The 19,531-nt window shown below is 36.5% G+C and overlaps 1 protein-coding gene across 1 annotated transcript in view; it reads right to left on the minus strand.

Moving 5' to 3' along the window:
• Nucleotides 1-19,531, minus strand: part of LOC108744747 (glutathione S-transferase) — a 115,013-nt gene that overhangs the window by 301 nt on the left and 95,181 nt on the right. The window contains exons 3-4 of the mRNA XM_018480653.2: nucleotides 19,065-19,232; nucleotides 9,734-9,876 (exon numbers count right to left, since the gene is read on the minus strand). Of these exons, the coding sequence (XP_018336155.1) occupies nucleotides 9,734-9,876; nucleotides 19,065-19,232 (311 nt within the window). The remainder of the gene's footprint in view (nucleotides 1-9,733; nucleotides 9,877-19,064; nucleotides 19,233-19,531) is intronic.

Genomic DNA, 19,531 nt, shown 5'->3' on the forward strand with positions numbered 1-19,531 from the left:
GTTCATTGAGCATGGTAAATAATAATGCCGGACCACCGAATAGGCAGCGTAAGCACTGACCTGTGGTCTCTACGGTTTTCAATGGTCTATAATATGAGACACGGGTAATAATAATGATTATCTGTCACTGTCCCATGGACTTTGCTAAATTCACATACATTTAAAAAGCAGGACGTGTTCCTCTCCTTTTAAAAGTAAACATTTTCTAAAGGATCCTACTCAGTTGTAGGGTAGGCCAAATTCATTCGAACGGTACCACTCCTAGCACGCGAATACCTTTATTTTAAAGTTCACTATTGAATCGACGAAGCTTTCAATTTTTGCAATAAAGAACGTAAAAGTTCCAAAACATTTATTGTTAAACCACAGTTATATTATGTCACCACAGTGGCTTCCTCTGTAGATTTTACATGTTTGTATTTTATTAAAAAAGTTAATTTTTGACCTATTGTAGCAAAAAATAATGTATTTCCAATTAGATCTTACTTAAACCTTCAGTACAATACAGTATTACGCGTGCCAAATATGAAAAACGTTTTATGTTCATCGGTTGCGTATTTGACTTCTCGCGGCGTTAAAAAGCCAGTTGTAAATACTGCTACGTGATTGGTCACATCAGTTGCTGCATCCAATGATCGATTCAGTCGTCTAATCGTAGAAGGTGATTAATGTATCAGCATTATTCGAACGACCTATCGATATAGTTTGATTTTTCTTGAAAAGCTTCCTCATTATTCATTTGATTGCTAACAGGCTATTAAAATAAAGTAATAAAATGAGGATATTATAGATGTTATATGTAGGATTATAAATATATAGAGCAATAGCAACAATAACTACTGGGATAAATTTTTGAATTAAATCTACCCACTACAGATAACCTCAAATTAATGAGGAAAAATTATTGCTGTTGTCACTCTCTTGCCGGGAATTGGACCCGGGCCCCTGGTTTTACGCACGTCAAACTAATACATTACTTAATACACTAATCACTATTCCAAAATTGCCTCCCTTTTTCATGATGTTCATTTTGTCTGTGGATAGTAACTGTTCGTTAGGTTGACTAGAGTCATATCAGGCTCTTTATCATGGGGATTCGAAAGTCCCCTCTTACTCTTACCTAATGCGACAGCTTCAGTTATAATCATTCGTTGGTAATTGGTCTACCTTTTCCCAATTACTGTTGGCAATTTGTCTACTGGTAGATAATACTCTCAACAACGTTGGAGTTACAGGAATGATGCTTTAAGCTGGCGGAAATTTTAAAATTATGTGAATGCGCTGTGGCAAAAGTAGGCAGTTTTAGTGATAACAATTGCAGCCCTCCTTCTTCAGTATTGCTATCAGGGATGTAGATTAAATATTTAAAAGCAGGGATCAGTTTACAACATTAAATTGAAAAAAATAACTTATTGGGCTGATTTTATTGTTATAGATATTTAAAAGTTTATATAAAAAAGGAATAGGCGTAATAATTTAGCTTAACGTTATTTATTTAAATGTTATGTTGGATAATGAGCAAGTAATAGACATACAAACAGAAGAACTAATTGTTGATGTCGGTAACAGTGATATTAATTCCGATGAGGATAGTGAATGTGAAATCTAACTACGAAACAAACAAAAGCAGTATGCTTATTTTGTTTTTTGGAAAGTTATGTTTTCATATTATTTCCTAGTACGCTACAGTCCTATCTTTATTAATACAGTAGCTTACACCTACTGAAAGTACCTGAGCGACAGCCCGGCAACTTCATTCGTCCGAATTGTATTTAGGTGTCTTGACATCCTAATAAGAAAATAAGCGAGTGCGCATGAGTGACATTTAAGCCCCGCCCCCTTCTACCAACGCAGAATGGTATAAAAAGAACAATCACTTCAACTAAAAGACAATACAGCTCTGTATTTACTTCAGATGAGGAAAACGATGCAATATTCGTAGACTCTCTTTGACTCTAGTGCTTCCCACTTCCTAGCTCTGAGCAAACCAACGTCGCCTCCCAAAACTTCATCTTAACTGTTTCTGACTTTAAACACACATACCCTGTGAAATATTCCTCACCATTCGATTTCTGAAAGAAAGAAAATACCCCTGCGTGGATAGCATTCCCAATGGTGTACTAAAAGTTCTGCCATCAAAACACATAACAGCACTTTGCAACATCGCAAACGCTATCATGCGGCTCCATTCCGGTCTGGAAATAAGCTACCGTTATCTGTCTCCCCAAAAAAGAGAAGCCCCTCAGCTCTCCATCAAGCTATAAGCTTATTAGCCTACGCAGTTCGCTAAGAAAAGTTATTAAAACTATCATTTTGGACCAGCTTCTCGACTACCTGGAGAGAAACAACCTACTCCCCGACTTTCAACATGATTTCTGGAGACAGCACGGCACCGGCCATCAACATCTTCGCCTTTCCGAACACATCTCTGACAACCTAAACAAGCGTCGCCACACTTCCATGCTTCTGCTCGACATTCATCAAGCCTTCGATCGAGTTTGGCACGAAGGTCTCATCACCGAACTTATCGCCCTCAACACCCCACATTTTCTAATCGGGGTCATCCGTTCCTTCCTCTCTGACACAACCCTTTGTGTCCGCGTTAGCTTTGGTTTATCCCCAAGTAAACCCGTCACATCTGGTATCCCCCAACTTTCCGAGTTGTCATCTCTTCTGTTCAACCTTTTCTACGCCGACACGTCATCCCATCCATCGATCGTCACAGCCCTTTACGCCAATGACATCGCTCTCATAAACTCCGTCCAAACCATTCTTCAGTGCTTCGCAAAAATTAACAAGTTTCTGCACCTGCTACTAAATTGGTACCAAAGGTGGAAACTCTCCATTAACGTGGTCAAGTCGAAAGTAATTTTCTTCTCCCGTAGGATCCGAAAACCTCCCGCCATCACCGTTAACAACCACCGCATCAAACGGAGCAACTCCGTTACTTACCTCGGCGTCGTCTTCGACAGACTACTGACAAAAGGCGAAAGCACATCCGTGCACCCATGTCAAGGCCCTAGCCGCCTTTATCTCCCTTAAGCCCGTCTTTCAAAACAGCTCCATCTTTCTTCAAACAGAAATACGTGCGTTCAACGCAATTATCAAAAGCATTTGCTCCTATGACATCTCCACCTGGGGCTGTGCCGATTCCCACTGCTTACAAATTCTTCAAGGCACTTACATGCGGATTCTTCGTTCCGTACTCAACTATCCCTGGTTCATCAGAAACATCCAAATCCCCGAGGCAGCAGTTACGTTTGCGGCTAATCTCCGGGCCTCAGAATTAGGTCACCCAAACCCGTCCATCTCGACACTTTCCGACATCGCCCCTAAACCAAACAACCGTTTCAGAAGACCCTGCCACCTTCTACTCCCAATCTTGACACATCCACAGTTCATGTGGGACTTGGTGGTGTGTTATCCCCAGTACAAGACAGAAAGTAATACGTCATTGGGTACTTTAGTAAAATACTTTTGAAACAATAAAGAAATTAACAGATGACTGCTAATGTCGTTTGAGTAAGCCAAATTAATTTTTCAGTTCAGTTCTTATCGACAGTGTCCATTAACCTATTGAAAGTAGCAGATGCAAGCATCAAATTGGCTTTAATTAATGTATATAATTTAGAAATTCGAAAAAGGTATGTATGTAATTAACCCACTTTGAAAGTATGGAGGAGAAATTTGAGAATATAAGCTGTCTCTCCTGATAATGTTGTTACTTCAGCTTTCTTACTGTAAAATAGGCATGCCCTTTAGCCACCTACAATTCTCTGCTACTTTTAAAAAACAATGAACGTCTGGAATGCGGTAAATTTTAGAAGTAGGAGAGCTTTATGAAAGTCTACCTAGAATCATACATAGAATTTAAAACCGCCATAATATACAGGGTGTTCCATCAAAAATAACGAAATTGATGTCAACTTGCCGTTATTTTAGTTCAGACCATACCTAATAAAGATATTGTACAAATTTTCAAATTTTAAATTTCTGAAATATTTTTATGAACTGTCACCGTAAAACATTCTGTATATAATAAGATCAGAAATTTGGATATACTTGTATATAAACAGATATAAGGAAACCTAATATATATCGTGGGATCTAAATCTTTTTTATGAGATCACCTGTTGAAGGGCGCTTGATGTCAAGCATAGCCCAGTGTACCTGATTTAACGTCACCGACCCAAGCGTGATAGGTGTAACTGTAGATTTACGTTCACTCCTCAGTAATAAATGTATCTGAAGAACTCTCCTCTTCAAAGATTAGGCCATCATTAGAATTTTTCTTTCGAAACCATCGACACAAATTGTGGATGAAAACCTATTTCAAGCAAAGCTTATACTAGGTGTAAATGATGAGGATGATGCAACTCTTCCTTTAATATTTGCCACACTATCACATGAAACGACCAAACTTTCCTTGCCATTTCGCGTGTGGTATTTTGGGGATTGTTTTCTTTAAAATCAAGGATTTCATCCCTATTGCGGCGATATGGTTCAAACCAGTAAATAAGTGTCATGTCACATTATTCTAACAACAACTGTTGTACAATGACAAACTGATCCACCCTAATGATTAATATTCTATTGATGAATTAATTTATTGAGTTGTACATCGGTTGCCTCATACAAGGCTTAAACCGTAAAATGATAGTTGGCTGTTATCATAAGCACCCTAAATAACACTTAATCTAATCCAGCAAACAAATAATATATGGGCGAAAAAATTCAAAACTAATACTACACTGATGTTGGTAATTACTAGTTGATTGAGTGCGGCGTAGAGGGTCGTATACCAGTGCCGAAATTGATTTATCTGCAACTGCGTTTTTCTCAAAAAAAAATTTTCCTTATTTTATAGTGCCGTATTACCTCCTGCAAGCTCCCCAGTTCCTTTGTTACACCCTGTATAAAAATTAGCCTCTGCATAAAAGAAAAAATTTCTCTAAGTCTATCTTCTCTTCGGAATCCATTTCTACTACTCCACCCTTCATCTTTATTAAGCAATCACTGTTCTTATGTCTTAATCTACGAAGGCATTTTTGATTTTCCTGATTTACTACAGTAACCAAGTTTCCATTTGCATTCAATTTGTAAACACCATTAAACAAACAACAAATGTTATCTCTGAAGATTAGTTTATTTCCTTTTTAGATAAATTTACTTACAGAAAGAAGGTTAGTTATTGTTTATGTCTGATTCATTGCCATTAAATGATGTTGCGATTTCAACATCGCCAGAATGTGAGACTGAAACTACTTTTTGTTCTGCCAAAACAATTATTTTATTGCCTTTTCGATAATTTTTAGTAATCTTTATCTGAGCTGTTAGATGAACACTGACCTAAAAGTCAACTTATCAGTCATTCTTCTAAAATATTTGTTCTAAAATACGACTGACAATGTATTGGTCTGTTCGGTTCTCACTTCTGTTGTTCGGCTTAAGGTTATTATTGGACATTTTGTTAGGTAATGTCTTATTTGATTGCAACGACAACATTTACTATTCTGTTTGCGTTTGACTTTACGCAATCTTTATTATTACCAGCAGCCATTTGTTTGTATGCCTGTTGATACTGAAAAGGCGCTCTCACTTTCGTGGTCGTTCCGGTTTCTAAATCGGGAAATTTGTTTTAATGACATCTACGGTCACCTTAGTGCTAGAATGTTCTATGGCCATTATCATGGGCGAGAACTTTTCTAGCAATCTACCTATGAAAAACAAACCATTCGATTCGTTATTAATTGCAATTCCTTCCACACAACTTCTGACTTGTTTCAATGACCTGGGTGAATTTCGTCAAAAACCTATTCTTATTATAAATCCAGAATACATTTCCCCGCAGTGAAGTTTAGTGTAGCGAGCACGAGTATGTTTGTAATTTGTAATTAAAATTTAATAAGAATATTCAAGAAATAGAAGAGAAGATAAAAGTGCTGGAACAAATGATTTTTAATGAAAAGACAAAACCAATTGAAAGGCATATTGGCGCATCTAGTACACTCAACGAAGTCAGCCAAGGAAGCGGTATAGAATCAAGAACGCGAGTAAAACCACCCACGTTTGGCGGAAAGTCCTCATGAACCACATACAACAAGCAATTCGAGGCGGCTGCTAAGGCGAATAGCTGGGCGCCTGAACAAAAAGCCACTGGGTTGACCGTTGCGCTTTGTGGAGATACATGTGACATTTTGAACATCCTTTCCGCGGAAGAATTGGCGGATTATGAACAGTTCGTAAAACGGTTAAAGTTGCGTTACGGCGAGGCTCATTTATCAGCGGTGTATCACATCCAACTAAAAACCCGTCAGCAGAAACCAACGGAATCCCTACAAGAATTCGAGGCCGATATTCGGAGACTATCCCGACTGGCCTATCCTAATACTACAGAAGAATTGATGGAAAGGTTGACAGTGGAGGCATTTATTGATGGAATTCGGGCAAAGTGACACTCAACAACTAATACGCCTTGACCGACCTAAGACGCTAGCGGATGCATTGGCTCGTGCATTGCAGTACGAAACTGTTACATGGGCCTATAGCAAACAGGGAAGGGTTTGGCTACTGCGTGAAGAAAAGGATCATCTCCAAGTTCGATAAGGAAACTCGAAAGCTAAGATGTTGGATTTGCGACTAACTAGGTCATACGAGGAGGCATTGTAGGAAAAGTGGTCCTTCCTCAAGTACTCGACGTCAATAGCAGGTAAATTCTGAAACAATACCTGTTGAAATAAGTGGAGTGATTGACAGATATTGTAGGAATCTAACCAGTGAGCAGAAATGCAAAGTGCAACATCTAATTTTGACAGAATGCCGACGTCTTTGAGACTGACAAGTATGGTACGGGAAGGACCAATATCGTAAAACACAAAATCAATACTGGTAATGCGCAGCCTATTCGCCAAAGGCCTAGACGATTGCCCCTGGCCAAGAAGGAAGAAGCAGAGCGAATAATCCACGAAATGCAGGAGACCGGCATAATTGAACCATCATCAAGTCCATGGACATCACCGGTAGTATTGGTAAAGAAGAAGGATGGGACAACCCGTTTTTGTGTAGATTACCGACAGCTCAACAACGTAACCAAGAAAGACAGTTACCACGGATTGATAACACCTTGGATATGCTTTCTGGCTCGAAAATGTTTTCCACACTCGATTTGAAGGGCGGATACTGGCAAGTTGCTTTAGATGCTGCCGACGAGGAAAAGACCGCATTCTCGATCGGCACGAGCCTATGGCAGTTTACAGTTATGCCTTTAGAGTTATGCAATCCCCCGGCGACGTTCGAAAGGTTGATGGAGAAAATATTGAGTGATCAAATTGAAAAGACCTGCTTGGTATACTTGTACGATTTGTCAAACGGCATTTGAGACTTTGAAGCAGGCTTTAATCATAGCCCCCGTACTGGTATATCCTCGACAATGCGTCAATACAATGTCGGTGGCCCTTCGGAAGAATCGATGTGGCAGGTCCATTCCCAGAGTCCGAGAAAGGTAACAAGTACATTATGGTCGTTATGGACTTTTTTACCAAGTGGGTTGAAGCCCACTAGTAGTCGGAAACTACACTTGAGGAGCTGGTGAAGGAGTTGATCAGTCGTTTTGGATGCCCTTGGAGTTGCACTCAGACCAAGGGAGGAATTTCGAATCGGCTATATTCTGTAGAATATGCGAGCTCCTGAGAATAAAGAAAACTCGAACTACTCCACTCCATCCACAATCGGACGGCATGGTTGAGCGAATGAAGTAGTGTCTGATCACCAAAGGGACTGAGACCGCTATTTGCCTTTATTTTTAACGGCATACCGTTCATTTGTCTACCAAATGACTGACCCAACACCTGCCAGAGTACTTTTTGGAAGGGAGTTACGGCTACCTCGTGACCTCAAATTCGGCTGTAAACCAGGAGATGACTTGGCTGGGGAAGATTATGTTACCAACCTCCGCAGAAAGCTTAACGATATCTATGAGTCGGTTCGTCTGCATATGTAGATTGCTAGTGGCGGAATTAAAGAAAACTACTATACGAAACTAAGGCTACAGCAGGTGGTTACCAAACTGGAGATCTTGTTTGGTTGTATAATCCTCGTCGCCGCTGTGGACTATCACCTAAGTTTCAACAGAATTAGGAAGGACCCTATGAAATAGTGAAAAGGATTAATGACGTGATCTACCGAATTAAGAAAACTCCAAACGGGAAGTCGAAAGTAGTTCATTTTAATCGCTTGGCTCCATTCGCCGATGCAAATGAGGAGGAGACGCGGCCCAGATTATTAAGAACCATTCCTTCCGAGCCCACATTCGAAGAGTTCATAAAGGAAGGCCCCTATGATAACAGGAGATTTGGAGTGACGCAAGAAATCAGACGAGACCTCTTTGCTATATCTAAGGAATATTCTCTGGCCCATTGCGTGTCAAAGGATCTCAGAATGAGCCGTGGTATCGCAACCGAGTTCAAACGCAGATTTGGCGGTTTGAAACATCTTGAAGACCAAGTACAGAAAGGAAGAAGACTGTTGTGCCTATCTGACGGACGACGCAATATCTATTACCTAGTAATTAAAGGAAGATGCTCTGATAACCCAACTTATTAGAGACCTTTGGGACGCAGTAATGAAACGCCGCGGACATCTTCTGGAGAATTACCTACAGAAGCTGGCTATTCCGAAGCTTGGTTGTGGACTGGACAACCTAGATTGGAGGATCGTACGGAACATGATCGAAGTCCTGTTTTGCCGTACAGGAATAAACATTTTGGTTTGCAGTAATAACTAGAATCGGACCAATCATGAGAAGACCGTGGACTGTTACTTCTATTCCCGGAGTGGATGTCGTGAAGGCGAGAACTGCAGATTCCGGCATGATCCTGCGAAACGGAAAGTGAAAATGTTTATGGATGAAACATCCTTTAGAATGGGGCCGTGTAGCGAGCACGAGTGTGTTTGTGTACGTGAACGGCTTATCGATTCGCCGACTAGCCGCGGGCGCCTTTCTTCATGTGTGCCGTATGTGTGAATGTGTGTGTCGTGTCTGCGTTCTGGGAAAGCAGTTAAAATAAAAACAAAACGATCCGGATGTTTCTAGAGGGTTCCAGAAAGGAAACAAAAGAGTATTTAAAGGAAGAGACGGTCGCCGAGAGGGTAGAAATAAATTCACTGTTGCAGAAATGAATCGGGAAATAAATTGACAGTGAAGTAAATAGCCCAGTGACTAGTGATATGGTTATGACATTATTTACCATATAATATAATAAAAAATCGAATATCAATTGAAAACAGAAGTTGATACTCTGTATTAGTATACTTTGAAGCATAACTGATGACTTAAACAATTCCTTTCTAGTTACTTGATTTAATGTTTCAGATAACTTCTTTTCGGACACCAAGAGGTAATTTCCCAATATTTAGACCTTATGTTTTTATACATATGGGTTTCTCTTGAAATAAATATATTAAATAATTGCAGTACTTCTTCTTTAAGAAAGCCACTTAATCGATCTAAAAATTGCCACTATGTATATTTCTCGATAGCCATTAGGTAGGTACTAATAAAGATTTTTTCGTACAATTTCCTTTACTTTGTAGAGAAAAACTTTTTGTAACAAACATACAGACATTCTCTTAATTCTCTTTTTCAATTTTAGTAGAGAACTTAAAATATGCAAACTACGTATACTAGAGATTTATAGAGACATGCTGATGAAATTATAACTAACTAATTGCTTACATTAGAACCCACGCAGTGTCCATTATTTTCCGAGACGATCTTTTCAAACTTGGCCAAGTAGAAGGGAATTATTTCTCTCATTAACTTTACTTTCAACTCCTCTTTTTTCACAGGATCTTCTTCTCGTCTAAATTGTCCAACTCCTGCAAGAAATAACAATAACAATAGCTATAGCAATTACTACAACTCCTGTAGAACAATAAGAAAAGAGTAAGAAGCACGAAATCTTGTTTCGTCCGTGTGTTAAGGTTTTGTCCTTAAACAAATTTAAATTTTTCAAAATTATTACTGCATTTAGGGAATTACTTACAAACTTCATTTTCTTTAGTGATTCAAAGAGGGAAACGAATTTTCTGAATTTAGGGTTGATTTTGCACTTACTTCGTAATGAATGAATAAACAAAACATTTACTATATTTAATGTTACTTTTATATAACAACGATAAGGTGTCGCTATAATTTCGATAATGATTGACAAATTATATATTGCATTTTATTACTACTACAAGGGATTCAGACAGGGATTGTCACCGCTACATTTTAATCTATACATCGAAGACGCTATCATTAAGGATAGTACAACTGTAGGGATAGATATACAGGGGCAAAAATTGGTATGCTTAGATTTGCAGAAAACAGTATTATTGGAAAATAAATAAAAGTAAAACAAAAATACTGGTATGCAACGGAAGAAAAAGTGGGAAAAGGGCGAATATAAAGATAGTTGACGACGAATTAGAAGAAGTGGCTGATTTTAGATCAGGACAGAAGGAATAGTAGGGATGTAAAGCAGAGTAGAGCGCAGCGTCGAGTTTCCTTCAATAAAAAGAAGTCATTTCTATGCTAGCGAACGGTTAATTTAGAAACGTTGTTAAAGGTGTATGTTTGGAGCGCGGCGCTGTACGCGTGCCAAATATGGACAGTGGGCGCGGCGGAAAAGAAAAGGTTAGAAGTGTTCGAAATGTGGTGTTACAGGCGAATGATGAGGATACCGTGAATAGAGAAGGTTAGAAATGAAGAGGTATTAGAAGCAATAGGAGAACAGAGGACTATGGAAGTCAATAAGAAATGCGCGAGATAGGTTAGTAGGACACCTTCTCAGGAATGAAGGTCTAGTCAGAGAAATATTAGGGGCATAAATGGGAGTTACGAGGGGTAGAGGCAAACCTAGATTAGATTACTGTTCGCAAATAGTTAAGGTTGTAGGTTGTTCTCGTTTTAGGGAAATGCGAAGATTAGCTCAGGACAGGAAAGAGTGGAGGTTCGTGCCCAATCAGTCTTAGGACTGACGACTTCATGATGATGATAATCAAACAGTTGAGCTAAAATAACGAACGATCGTAACAACGTGCCAGATGTGCCTAGCACATTTCCTGCAGCACAGTAAAAAATTGTAAGTGTTAGAAGAACGCCGAATTATAAATACTTCTGATGAGAGTTTTTAGTTATTTACATAAATGTATTGGTATTTTATACATCTCATTTTTTATGTCCCCTTATAAATTCGTTTAAGTAAAGTTTCTCTCTGTTTTTTAAAACGACCTTTAACTTTAAAGAAAAATACATGGCGCTGCAAACAAAGTCAGTAATGATGTTTACCTTTCTTAACCTAATATTGTAAATACATTTTCATAATTCCTTTATTTTTTTTTTATGCAACTAAACTGTTAATATTACTTTCCGAATCTGATACTGAAACAGAACGGTATTCGATGTCAAACTTTTTCTTCACTCAAAGGTTGCATCAGATTCCTCACTTTAAATTTCTGAAACGAAATCACCCTGTCAAATCCCCAGTCTTCTGATGCACAACGTCAAATATGTGCGGTTCCTAAATATTCTGGCGAACCTTCAAAAGGCAGAATATTGTGATGTTCTATTCATGGTGGTAATGATCTATCCATAAAAAACATAGCATTGCTTAGTTAAATTATAAGTTGTATTCCTGAAAAAGCCGCTCGCTGTATCAGTATGAAAATTGTCAACAATCGAGTTCCCTTGAAGAAACATTTGCTAGAAAAATAGGATGACCTTATTCGGCAAACTTGTTGGATTTTGTTCGCTTAAATAATAAAGATAGTTAGTAAACTAAATCAAAAATGAAGAGAAGGCTACATTACACCATTATGCCGGAATACAGAACCGTATCATTCAGATTTAAGACATTGAAGGACTAATACACTCGAGGATGGTTTTGAAGAAAGCCGTATTCTCGATAAATAAGCGCATATGTGGCAAATTTTGGATTACCAAAATAATCAAAAGGACGCAAATGTTTTTACTCGATTTTTTTGTTTACTAAATTTATATAATCAGCCCCCTACCTTACAACCAAAATTTAATCATGATCATTTCACTTCGTCTACTACATCTTTTCCAAGAGAATACATTGACATTAAAAATATTTTAACAATGGACCATTTAAACATTAAAATTATTAGAACGGACAAATAAGTAAACAGAAATGTATCATAAAAATGAAGATAGATTAATATTTACTAACCAAGTACAAACATAATATTAGAAAAAGAAAAGGCAAATACAAGAACAAATTCAAAAGCCCTTAAGCTGGACCGCTTATCAGCCCTTACACACCCAGCAAAAAAGTTTGGCAGTCACACCAATACCGACTATCATTATTTCTTGAAACAACATTTATTCGTAAACAATACTATGAAAACAATTGGGCTCTGCAGTACTTTCCTGTCGAAACCACTCATACAAATCTACTAGCCGCTGAAAATCAGTTTCCTGCAATGCTTGTATTTGCCGTAAATCATAAGAATGCAGTAAACGCTCCTTTAGCATTTGTCACACTATTATTTGAGAGGAGGTCAAACTATTATATGAAAGGAGCCAACGTTACGTGCTATTTCGCGCGTACTATTTTGGGGGTAGTCTTATATAAAAATTATTCTATTTCATCTTCTTACGGCGATATGGTTTCGGCGTTGATGCTCACGACCCGCAAATATAGCGGTTTACTCTACAATTTGAGCGTTGCATTAACTCAGACACACTGACGTATATTGATTAACTAAATACATCAAAGTCACAACGTTAAAAAAACATATAACTACTAACTGCAGTTGGATATAACATAAACAACTTGAATCACTGTTAATCTAGTCTAACAAATAATAAACTACATCAGAGCCGGGCAAACTCGGCTCTTTTGCATTCCGAGTGCTCCTCAAGGTTAACCAAGTAGATCCTCATTGATCCTGCGAGTGCGAGTGTGATGATTCTTTCCTTTTCTTATCCCTTCCATTTCGTAGATGAGTCCCCTCTTCCATAGTCAAACCCAATAGTTTTGCGAACGTAGTAACGAAAATTTTCGTAGGTATTATATAAGTTGCGAGAGTGGTATCGCTCGTCTACGGGATGAAGGGGCTTGATATGGGAGTAGAAGGGAGAAGAAAAAGACAAAACAAAATTATTCATTACTGCTTACTCTCTCGTACTCATTGAAGGGTATGGAGTGACTCAAACTAACTTCATGTAGCGACTCCTGCGAAGTTAAAGTTTGCCCGGCTCTGAACTACATTAGAGCAAAGAATACAAGAGAAATACTATCATCTGCTTCTATTTACATGCTGATTCATTGCGGCTTGCACTGTCGCACTTCTCTGCAGGGCCGAAATTAGAATTGCCTCTACCTTCAACTACGTTTTCCTCAAAAACAGTGAACATTCAAGCCTGTAAACATTTACTTAATTTTCTTATTTTATAGTGCCCTGTCACCTCCTGCAAGGTTGCTATTTATTTCAGAAACACCTAGTATAAAGATTTGATAACCAACGCACTGGTAAATGCGTACCTAGATTTTACAAAGACGTTTACATTACCGACAGATGCAAGTTATTACGCCAGCAAGTTCATTTTTATTACAAAGTGGAAAATCTAGCGATTTACTCACCCGCAATTATACAGCTCAGGGAAAATATGGAGTTATCGAAAAAGAACGACTAACCGTCATTGATTATTGTAAACACATTATTTGACAAATGTTTTATTATCAAAAGAGACCAAAAAAAGTGATTAACCATAACACAAGAACAAACTGAAGATTTGCAGGATGGAAAATTCGACTTGTTGATTACGATTTTGATATCCGCTACAAAAAAGGCAAAAAATAAGGTAGCAGATGCTTTGAGCAGACTCGAAATAAATACTTGGAAATTGAACATTTAGGAAACAACCGTCAAAGACCTAGAAGCCTTGTCTATAGTGCCGATGAAGTAGGGGAAGTCCGGGAGACTTGCTTAGCTGGGAGAGTTGAACCACCTTTTAAAACTCAACTTAAATTTCGCATTAACGAAACATCAAGACGGTCATTGGTAGAGCACGCGAAGCCAATAACCAGAATGCCGCGATTTTTTACAATGGTCCGTTTGTTTGGCTCTCAAGTTGGGAAAGGTATTTTTGTTACGGCGGAGTAAATTTTATTATTTTATGTAGTTTTGAGATTGCGGATGTGTTTATACAGGTACGTATTGCATGTTATTACTATTGTACTGTCTGATTACTGTTGTTTGACGTGGGCTAAGTGTTTTTTCGCTAAGATTGATTGTTTTTCCTGTGAGTAAAATTTAATGTCAAAGTATAGTATATGCGGGAGGCTTGCACCATGGCGGGTACGGGAGATATGTTCAGTGGTTTTATTTTATGGATGTAGAAATTTAAAACATTTTGACGAAGTTTCTAAAGATATTGATAATTTCATTTGTCATGAATNGCGGGTACGGGAGATATGTTCAGTGGTTTTATTTTATGGATGTAGAAATTTAAAACATTTTGACGAAGTTTCTAAAGATATTGATAATTTCATTTGTCATGAATGTGACCAGAATTAGATTTTTAGTTTACCAGCCGATTGAAGGTAATTATTACGACAGATTGATGATACCAAATGATTAGAATAAGTATATAATTTAAACAAAAGGTTAGGAATGACCAACAAGTTTGATTAAAGAAACGTTAAATATTTAATTTTGTTAACAAAATGTTGAATAATTATGTTGATTGTGAAATGTTAAATATGTAGAAGTTTTGTTTTCTTTTTCTTAATAAGAAGAGCAATAACTGTGTTTCTTTATAATTTAATTTCATTTTATGATGTTTAGTTTAATATATCTGTGATTTAAGGTGCAAATTGATTTTATTTTCCCCTTTAAAAAGAAATGTTCAACTCTCCCCAGACCCCGGTTTAAGTGGCCCTAAGGGTGGGGAGAGTTGACTCATATCCCATTTTTCATTCAAATATATATATTTCAGTATTATAATATCGAAAAAGTAATTATGCATAAGTAAACCTAAATAAATAAGCTACTGTTTATTATTATAATTGAATCACTAAGCCTTATTTATAAGAAAATACGATACTTTAAACCAAAAGCGGTTCAATTCTCCCGGAATTCCCCTACTTAGCGATGCTGATAATAACACAAGAATACTGGAACCAACAAGCAAGCCAAGAAGAAGAACAATCAACGCAACTTACTATAGAAGAAAGTAATTTGTCTGCATTTTCGATTGGCGAAAAACCTATTAACACTTACAATCCTTAAATTAGTCAAAACAACGTACCCCATCAAACTAAAGCAACATTTTAAATCAAAAACGCTTTTAAAAGTAAGACCAAATATAAAACAATATACAAGACTCAATAAAAGAATAATTTTCTACCAAAGGAACAATAGCAATTTACTTCAATGGTCCAGAATTAGAAAACATCTTTTTAGATTATTTGAAGAAATAATATCAAGTTTCACCTTTCACAATTATTAAATTTACCAAAAATTTGATTAATGCATAAAACAAAGAAATTCAATTTGAAACAGTAAAGAACTATCAGAGTAGTAACACAATGGAATTGTAAAAACAATTAAACATCTCCAAAAAAAATTTCCCAATATGCTCAACATCTTTTTGATGAAATTCTGGCGGTAACTTCGGAATAAAAGAAGACATGTTTTGTCAAAGTTTGATGATCTAAAATGGTTTTGTTAATGAATAAAAAATTCAATACAAATTGCAAAAAATTTCGCAGATCAAGCAATATCAATAAATTAGTATATAAATTACACACACACTGAGAACGCAGCTGTTGAACTAACTAGTATGCTCAAAGATCGTTAGGAGAGTAATGGCCCTTGGAAATGGTTCCGTAGCATGAGTGGTTGGTGGGAATTGAAACACACAAAAGTTTAAAGTTTTTTTTTTATTTCATTGAGCAGTCGCACGACTCCTAGAGAGCTTTCGACATAATTCGGCACAACGGACTATTATACAAATCATTAGATATCAACCTTCTTCTTTTTTGTAAAATTTTCATTTTCATCAAACAGGCCTTGCAAAGTAAAAAATCGGTAATACGCTCTCTGGAGATTTTGCACCAATTTTATACAACATTTACCGCTATGATATACCGCAGCCCATCAATAATTTCATAAGCCTAGCATAATACGCAGGTGGCACCGCTTATCGAGTTATCGGTAAAACCGCTAAATTATGCAACATCCAATTAAATCGACAAATTCAACATCTAGAACTATGGTTCAGCAAATGGCATATAAAAACCATACCCAAGTAAAACCCAACTCATTTTATTCAGGCACTCTAACCTCACTCGCAGAAACATACTCTTTAAACTACATAAATGTGACACTATTCGATACTCGGTTAAAACTTTAAGTATGTCCAAAGCACAACTGCAGCCTATAGAAATTTAAAATTCGACACACTGTGAACAAATTAACAGGCAAAGCAGAAATTGTATATTTAGAAGAAAAGCCAAGAGATTGATCTACTCTAAAAACTTTAATCACAACCAAATTCAAATCTCTTGAAAACGCTGAATTACTATTCAATTAGTTAATTTCATGCTTTAGAAAACCTTGTGAATCTATGGAAGATTTTTTTGACAAAATTCAGACTAGTTTAACTAAATTAGCAGGTATTTTTGAAGATGATCCAATTCAAAACACATTAATGAGTCACGATAAAAGGAAGAACTGACAATTCCCAAATTATCTGTAGGTGAACTTTATTATTCTGGCTCAACAATGAGACGACCTATTTCATTATCTCAGGACTTTGCTATTCGGATCCAAAAATAAGAATGCCAATTTCTTTATCACAGACACTCAATTATTGCAAGGAACTAGATAATGGATATAAGAAGTTAGAGCTATATAGGTAAATGACAGGTTATTCAAAAAAGTCATACACACACAACACTCCTACGTAAAAACTACAAACACAAACAAATTACCTTGCACTTCGACAAAATTTTAGTCCTATGCAAAGATAATTTTTTACTAACGCCAAACTTTTCAACAAATTCCTAGGCAACAATTTCCTTTATTAAATAGAAATGCTCATTTCAGACTCTTTACTACGCCTAAGCCTCATTCATTATTCCAACAACAAAACAAGAATACTCAAAATAATAACCCTCAAGTACAGGTGACGATTCTTTGAGTACCGTCGCTCAATTTAGATAACCTCATAACTCTCAATATTAAAGACCTAATAATTTTCGAAATCAACAAGGACCTAACTTCCTTGTTAAAGAATTAACTAATGTACATCAAGATCCGTATGTTTATGACGAATGCGGAAATGCTTATTTGTGTATCCGTCTAACCTTTCAAAAACGACACCCCCTACGAACCTGACAATTTTAATTATTAGAAAAAGAAAATGAACAGGAAAATTTTGGTACACAGATCTCCACAACCAAAACTACATAGATTTGGAAGGAATTTATAAAAGAATGAAGAAATTCGAAGTTGTCAGTATTCTCTCAAAATAGCTTGACGAGGATCGCGATTTCGATCTTGTTGGATCTCATCAGCGCTTCACAAATAGTTTCGATAGGACACAGATTAACTCTACCTGCTGCCTTAACACTGCGAGTTTAATTTTGAAATTAAACATATAAAAGGAAAAGAAAATCATGTGGCGGACATACTTTCTCGAGCAGAAATAAACGTCCTTGAAGCAGAAGAAGATTTTGACACAGAATCACTATTCGTTATTCATTATTCACTATTCACTACCTTTGTTCAGACCAAGACCTAGATCTTTTACCACCCGAAGAAGTTGATGAACTTCTTGCCCAATTATCCGAACTAGTTTAACCCAATAATGAAAATGATGACTTCATCACTGTACATTTCAATAATGAAGACCCACTACGTCCAATGAAATCAATTCACATTTAAATTAGGAAAACGCAAATTTACGATTAAAACACTACCAAATGGTAGATATAGAATTAACGTTATTTTAGAAGACGAACAAACACTAGTTTGGCTAGAACATCAAGTAACTAACACACTCATTAAAGTACCTATTCAAGTAAGAATACATTCTTAAAACAAAATTAACTACACTTTTCAACACTGTATTTCAAGCACTACATGAAATATTATTAGAAAACAATAAACAATAAATAATATTACCTTTACAAAAACCCTTCTTGATTTAACCCCTACAACAGAGAAAAGGCCCTTGAACTCATATCAAGCTATCATTATACTAATCATAATGACATCTAAGAGACATATATCCATTTCAGAACACAATTTTAGTAACCAAATTTACAGAAATTGATCACGTTTTACATCAGTAAATGCGACGTATGCTTTATCAAATCTTTACCAACCATCTTACACCATTGGTCATCTATTTCTCTAAACCTTACACTATCATGCAAAACGAAATTAATACTTGTCATTAACCCATCACACCTCTAATGACTATACATATTTAATTAACAGTGTTCAAGAAAATTGTGATGAGTCTTTCATTCCGCTTGATGCTATTACGGGTACTCTTAAAAAAAAAAATGCATATACTAAAATTTATCTATCTAAGAGGAGAATCACCTTTTCCCGCGAAAATATTCCAAATTATTAAAACATCTACCACACTACCGTCACGACCCTCTAATTTGTTCGACAAAATCCGTTAACATAATCAAGACAAAACAACCCCAAAAGGGTAAAGAAACTGACAAAAGCTAAACAGTAAGAAATCTTATTAGTATATATAAGCATGTACGTTTTTCATTTAATTAACATTCTAATTTAATGGTTTAACCTATTTAATCTTTTAACACTTGTCATCTTTAATAATACATTAAATAATAAAGGGTAATAAAACCGAACCAAATAAATTTGTTAAAATAGTGTTTTATTAAAAAGCAATTCTGACGTCGTACGTTTTAACTACACGAGGAACCATAGGTTGTAACGCTGAGGTAAAAACAATAAGCTTCCCGATTACACAGTTATTATACACAGTAGAAATAGTTACGCACCTTGTTTGAGGTCATCTAAGGCGCCTACTAACTCGTCACATTTCAGGTCTTCCCAATCATTTTTCCCATTGAGGCCATATACTTTAGCTAGATATCGCGCTATTGCTAAAGTTTCCGCCACTGGCTTGCCATCAATTTCTAGTACAGGGAGTCTACCGAATGGTGTTTCTGAAAATAAAGATATATGGAAAGCAGTTTAAAGTAACGTGGACCAAAATTTGTATCTTATGTTAAAGTATTTAAAATATTCATTTTAAATTTATCCTTGTGTTTATATTGCAAAATGGAGATATATACGAAGCAATAGAAATACAATTTCTATTTCCGCTACTTCGTCTTGGTGTACGGAGAGAAGTATAAGTACAGAAACGGTAACTGTCGCGTTATTCGTTTACTATTAAAAGCTATGCGAAATATAATTATGCACATGTCAAAAGTTCAAACAGGTATAGTTTAAGAATACACAA

This window comes from Agrilus planipennis, unplaced genomic scaffold (genome assembly GCF_000699045.2).
Source record: "Agrilus planipennis isolate EAB-ADULT unplaced genomic scaffold, Apla_2.0 scaffold46, whole genome shotgun sequence".
Classification (NCBI taxonomy): domain Eukaryota; kingdom Metazoa; phylum Arthropoda; class Insecta; order Coleoptera; family Buprestidae; genus Agrilus; species Agrilus planipennis.